We start from the raw sequence: 6,406 nt of genomic DNA on the forward strand, positions 1-6,406 counted from the left end.
GGTTGAAACTGCTCTTGTTTTCCTACTGACAGCCTTTTGCAGTGTGAGTGGGCTGCTTTGTGACTCCTTGTAAGCAAACAGTCTCAGGGGCAGCACAGGCGCTGTGATGCTCTTCCGGCCTCAGCTGGAGGAGTGGGTAAGACACAGCTTCCTTGAGTGCTTAAAATCTGCAATCTCGACCTTTCCAGGCAGTGTGTAAACACCCTTATCTAAGCTATGTTAATAAATTGCCCAGTTGTTTGAAGGGCTGTGCAGACCATGTGACTGTGGACAGTGGATCACAGCTGAGGGTTCCTGCCAGCTGGACAGAGAGAATGCAGCTTTGCTGCTTTTGAGTGTGGAAAACAAGCACCTCTGGGACAGATTTTGTTTTCCTGATTAAGGTGCTGCAAAACAGTGATTCTTCTTCCACCACTTACTGAGTAGTCAGACAAATTGGATTGTGGGTTTGGGTTGTTGTGATTTTTTTTTTTTTTTAAACCACAGTCAAACAGGCTGATGCTTATACTCTTTAGGCAGGGTTGAGGTTTAAATGGCTGATCCTGAAGGGCTGGCAAATCAACCTTCCCAAGGATCTGGGGAAGCATAACAGTGAAATGGCAGGCGAGTATTCCATAGGAAGACTTTCCTGAAGAGCTAGAACTGCTGGGAGCTGCAGGCAAACCCAGCAAGGCAGCTGGACTGGGCCATCTTGTTCAGATATGATCCATGCCCCCTACCCAGCTGACCTGCATTCCCTGGGTGTGCCGTCATCCATGGTGGCGCTGGTGCAGAGAGCCATCTGTGTCTGTAGTACAGCAAGAGTCTTCCTCTGTCAGATGGGGGTTGAAAGAGGTTCTGAATGTGGGGGCAGATTTCAGTTGTGGTGCTGCTCCTGTCACTGGAGGGTTTCCTGCTGAAGCACAGTTTTCATGTGCAGCAGGAGGGTATGGCCCCCTGCAGGGACCATAGCTGTGCCCTCTCCTCGTGCTCCTCTGCTGCTGCTTTTCCTAGTATTAAATTCCTTTTCTGGGGCTTGTCTGCTTGAGCTGCTCTGTCTTCCAGTGATGTGGGACTGCCTGCCCAATGCTTGTCCTCATCTTTGCAGGGTCCTTCTGGACTGTCCCCAGCTGCCCACTGCCTGCTGGCCAGAGCAGATGCTCAGGCTTTCACAGGAATAAGACCCACATACTAGAATTCATGGTGTACTCGCAGCTTGGTGCTTTAGGTCAGCACAGGCAAGGCAGGTGACTTTCACTTGCGTTTGGGCCTCCCACCGTGACACTGTGTTTTGAAGCTGGCAGCTCCTGCAGCAGCGTTATGCTGTATCGCCACTGGCCCAATGGAAGGGAGTGCCTCCCAGAATGGGCAAAGCATTGGACTGGAGCAGGCTCTGAGGAGCCTAAGAAGCTCTTCAAAATACTGACATGTCTTTTTTCCCTCCTGTAGATTGTCACTGGTATACGAACAGAAGCTGTGAGGAATGTCTGAAAAATGTCACTGTAAGTAGCAGCAGTAAAACTTCCAACCTCCTGCAATGTCTGAAAACATGGTGTGAGCTTTGCAGGGCTGTTCTGCAAGGGGGGGCTGCTTCTCTGCCCTTGTCCTGACCATGCTGCAAATGCTACTCGCACATGATGGTAAGAGGGCAAATGGCTCTCGGTGCTCTAGGAAAGAGATGGCTAGAAACTGCTTGGGTTTTGTTGTATGCTTTTCAAGTTGAGTAATGGAATTGCTGAGCTTCTCATCTCAGATGGGACGCACTGTCAGGGCGACATGCATGATGGAGCTGAGTGGGCTGAACTGGCTGGTCAAGCTGCCTGTCTAGCAGTCAGTGGGTGCTGTGGCACTGGGTGGATGTGGGATGAGTTCCCGTTTCCTGCCAGCTTCTGCTGCCTTATCTCTGATATCAGCAAACTTGAGTCAGATTTCACAGCTGGTGCAGCCAGAATTGGTATGAACAAACAAAACTGAACACTGGCGTTGGGTGTTGGAGCCACCAGCAGAGGAGAGTGCAAAGCTGCTGCAGGTAGTCTAGCTGGGAAAGACTAATGAAGGCATGCATAAACCTCTCCTGCTCATCAGCTCTGAGTGGCTTGTCTCAAAGGCTTTCTTCTTGTCCCAAAAATGGTGTGCAGGACAAATGCAAAGGATTTGGTGATTACTACCATTACCACCCAGCCGAAGGGTTCTCAGCATCTTTACTTGCTCTAGAAATCTGCACTCCCTCCACCTGCCTCTCCTAGTGCAGACAAGGAACACACCTGTAACTCCTGTGCATTCAGTTGCTGCTGGGTGGTACCTGGTCTTTGGAAGCAGATGATGGTGGCCCTGTTGCTGTGGCTAGCTTGCACTGCTGCTGTGCACCAGTAACACTGTACTGCCTGCTTCCTGTGTCCCAGTGCCTGTGGTGTGCCAGCAGTGGGAGATGCATGGAGTACCCTGTCCGAAGAGTCCTCCCCTCTGCTGATGTCTGTGAGCTCCGCTCTGCACGCTGGGGTGTCTGCTGGGGTAAGTGCATCATGCTTGAGCGATGATTACCTTTAGGGCTTGCTGCTAAATGGCACTGACTGCCAGCCAGGGTAGTGGTAATGGGAGGTTTCCCTTTCTTCCCTTTCTTACTGATGGTGTAGCAATGACTGTCTGAAGTCAGTCAGGGTTCTCCAAACTTCTTGAAGTGTGGGTGAGAAAGCTGAGTGTGAGCAGTCTCTGCCTTCTGGCAAGAAGCACCCGTGGGGCTTTAGCTGCTGTAAATATGTTCCTCATGCCTTGGTACGGTGGAGGCTTCCAAATGTGGCTAGCGCCTAGGAGCAAGAGTCAAAGGCACTCTGTGGTCTGCTGCCTGTGCAACCCTTCCCAGTGCTTGAAGTGTGCATGCTAGTGTCTGTCTCTTTGTTGTCTCTTTCCTCTGTGCCCCATCCATCATTCCTTGCATGGATGCTGGCTCTCCACCTGCAGCAATGGGGCTGCTGTCCCTGGCAGGCCCTTAAAATTCACAGGGGCTCTTCTCAGGAGTTTTTCTGGCTGACAGCTGACTGTTAGCTGCTCTTTCTCCTTGGTGCTCTGTCTCCTGGTAGGTTTCTGGAGAAATTAGTGTCTTGTTTAGTTAGCTTCCTTAGTGTGCTCAGACAGGACTCAGCTTTTGTGGGCTGGGACAGCTAGAAAGTGAGTGGAGGCTTGACTTCTCTCACCCGTCCCCTTGATGGTGGGAACTTAGACTTGAATTGTGGACTCCTGTCATCTATTGTGCTTGAGGCTGGGCTCTCTACCCACAAGAGTTAAAACTGCTCCTCTACTTTGTGGACAAAGAGTCTTCTCTTCGTGAGCACTATGGGATGCTTTTTTGAAACTTGTATTTCAAGATCTTACACAAGTTTTTCTGTGAGTAGCTTCACAAAATTTCATTATATAAGAATGCATTCATTTGCTTGTAAAACTTGCTTTAGAGATTAGCTCTTAAATGAGTCTGCAGTTTGGTGTGTGATACTTAAGCTTTTACCATCAGGTGGAGGAGTGCCCAGTGCTCTGCCATGGACCTCTCTCTGGGCAGGGGTGATCTGAACCCAGGCTCACCCTGAGACCCAAGCTTTCAGAAGCACCAATACAGACATGTGCTGGTGGAGGAGCTCCCTTTTGAGCTGAAAAATCTGTTTGGGTTTGTCTCAACCCCACTGGGCTGACTCCTGATCCTTGGGTTTTGGCCTGTTCCCTGCATGACTCCATGTGTCTGCTTGCAGTGCAGTCAGCAAAAGCTTCACATTGCTCGGAGGCAATACAGTGCTGGGGGAAGTCAGGTCTCAAATACAGTTTTTCTCAAAGCCTTATTGGGAACATGGACTTGTAGACCTCCTTGCTGCTAGGTGACTGGTGGAGGGGCCGTGTGAGCCCACCTGTGGAGACAAATGGAAGTGTCTCCAAGCTGGTGCTTGCTGACCTCTGGTCTCACTGGTGAACTGCTAAGCCATGGCATCTCTCTGCAGTTGGTATCTGGAACCACATTCCTTGCATGGTGGTTGACGCAGTAGCCTGGGTAGACACTTAGTATGATTTGAGTGTTGGATGGCACAGTTGTTGGCAGTGATGAAGGTCTTCACTGAGAGCAGGAGCCTGAAGGCTTTGAAAGCACTTCAGTGGTGGAGTCAGCTCAGCCTGCACCCCAATAAGCCTGCTACCACTGAATCCCTGTGAGTGAGGGAACAAGCAGGCATCTCCTGAAAGGCACCACATGTGGTGCTTGGGCTTTCCACTGGCCTCAGAGTATGAGCTGCATGGAGAAGCGGGGATCAGAAGTGTTCTGAGCAGGCTCAAGTGCACTAGGACTTCTGTAACTTGGCTGCTGTGTGTCAAGTGGCTCCTAAACAAAAATTTCCATAGATGCAGTCTGAATCATACTTGGGAGAAACCCCCCTTTGTTGCAAAGGATTTCATGTGATAACTAGATATGCCTGTTTTGGCTGGTGTCTCTACAGCTATTACTGCAGGAGCTGAGTGCCTCCTGGGACCACTGCCTCCTGGGAACCAGAGGCAAGGCTGCTGCTTCACTACCATGTCCCAGGGGATTTTGCTCTGTGCATGGGTGAGCAGATCCCCAAAGCCCTGGGCAGATGTGGTGGTAGGGTGCATGAAGCAACCCTTTGCCTTCATCTGCAAAACTGCTGGCCCCAAGCCAATAAATCCCAGTGGTTCCTGTCTCACTTGGTCTATTGCCCAAGGACTCCAGACATTGCTATGTGCCTCCAGCCCACCCTTATCTCATCTGAGATGACTTCTGAGGCTGGCTTCTGTGGGCAGTAACTCCAGTGCTAAGCTGTGGCATCTCTTTTGGAAGTTGCTCCTCGGCACTGAAGCCTCTGGTTGTTTTTTGCCTTGATGTGTGACAATTCACCTGGATTAGTGATTAAGACAATTTTGGTCTCCTTTCTACCAGAGGAGTTTGACCTGAGTGTTTGTTCTTGCCTTTCTTCACAGCCTGTAACTGAGTGCTATAGCTAGCAGCTACATATACTCAGATGGTGTGTACATGCTGGTGCCAACACTTGTTATACCTATAGATAACAATGTCCATCTTGTTTTCCCAGGCTCTTTTGTATGTCTCCAGCCCAGTGATGGAAGCTGCTGATGACAGTAGTTGTATGCTTGTAAATACTGTGACTCCAGGCAGCCATATATTTGTGTGCTAAATGTGTTTTGTCAATTCCTTTAGTGAACTTTGAAGCCCTGATCATTGCAATGTCTGTGGTGGGAGGAACAATCCTTATCACCTTGGGGGTCTGCTGCTGCTGCTGTTGTAAGAAAAAGAGCAAAAAGCAAGTATTGGAGGGGTTCCCTGTCTTCTTGGAGTAGCTCAGATGCAACCGCTTACTGTTGCGTGGATGTTAAGTGCTGCTAACAGGCTCTTCTGTCTGTCAGGCCAGATAAAGATGACGAAAGAGTGGCTAGAGAGCGGGAGAAGAGGCGGATGCGGCAGGAGGAGAGGTGAGGTTGCCCTGTGAGTGAGCCACACTGCCTCAGGCTACAGAATGATTTAGCTCCTGTCTCTATTGTCAAACTTGACACCAGGAGGCACATGGGGCTTGACACATGCAGTTATTGGCTGCTTCAACCCTACCTCAGATGTAAACTTCTCGAGCAGTGTCTTTCTGGGGTGACTTGAGGATGCAGCATCACAGCAGTGTTGTGTATCTGACTCCCTGAGGGCTGCTGACATGCGTAGGCTCTGATGGTCCCCAGAGGAGGTGGATGGCAGGCTGAAAAAATCCTGTCAGCCTGGAGCTACATAAGTTGGGAAGAAGCAAGGAGCTGCTTGGGTTTTGTACTGAAGTCACTTCTCATATTTTTTCTGTTTGCTTCTTGCAGAAGAGCAGAGATGAAATCACGGCATGATGAAATCCGAAGAAAATACGGTACACTGCTGAACGCGAGCAATTCAAACTAAGCTTTAGATTGAGCAGCCTCAGTAACTGTGTTTCTTGCTATGGCTACAGTTGCAGAGGAGATCTGCCCAGCAGGGAAAAGAGTCTTTGCTCCTCCTGTCTCAGTGAATTGCTCTCTTGCCTTCTGGGAGAAAGTATAGAGATGCTTGGGTCATGGTGTGCAACCCCACACAGCTGCTCTCCCCTTGGGCAGGGAAGAGGGAGTGTTTAACTTTCCGTGGGACCTGTGTGCTCCAAACTCATCACGTGGGGAGAAGCTGCTGGGGCTCGACAGGAGGAAAGAAGCAAAAGCTGGTGGACAAAGCACCAGCCGTTTTGCTGCTGCCCTTCAGGCATGGCCTTCCAACAGCCCTGTGGTCAGTGAGTGGCTGGGGAGGCAGCAGCCTGGGATGGAGAGGCCAGGCAGGGGTCTGGGTGCCCACAGTTGCAGGAGTGGTGGGCACCAGCCCAGCCACAGAGTTGGTTCTCTATGCTGGCAGCCGCTTCCGGGGGGG

At 50.5% G+C, this 6,406-nt stretch overlaps 1 protein-coding gene across 1 annotated transcript in view; it reads left to right on the forward strand.

Moving 5' to 3' along the window:
- Positions 1-1,428: 1,428 nt before the first annotated feature.
- Positions 1,429-6,406, forward strand: part of PTTG1IP (pituitary tumor-transforming 1 interacting protein) — a gene marked incomplete at its 5' end in the record, with an annotated part of 6,157 nt that continues 1,179 nt past the window's right edge. Inside the window, 5 exons of the mRNA XM_010145018.1 lie at positions 1,429-1,481; positions 2,382-2,490; positions 5,183-5,285; positions 5,389-5,454; positions 5,836-5,882. Coding sequence (XP_010143320.1) covers positions 1,429-1,481; positions 2,382-2,490; positions 5,183-5,285; positions 5,389-5,454; positions 5,836-5,882 — 378 coding nt within the window. The remainder of the gene's footprint in view (positions 1,482-2,381; positions 2,491-5,182; positions 5,286-5,388; positions 5,455-5,835; positions 5,883-6,406) is intronic.

This window comes from Buceros rhinoceros, unplaced genomic scaffold (genome assembly GCF_000710305.1).
Source record: "Buceros rhinoceros silvestris isolate BGI_N320 unplaced genomic scaffold, ASM71030v1 scaffold16711, whole genome shotgun sequence".
NCBI classification, from domain to species: Eukaryota; Metazoa; Chordata; class Aves; order Bucerotiformes; family Bucerotidae; genus Buceros; species Buceros rhinoceros.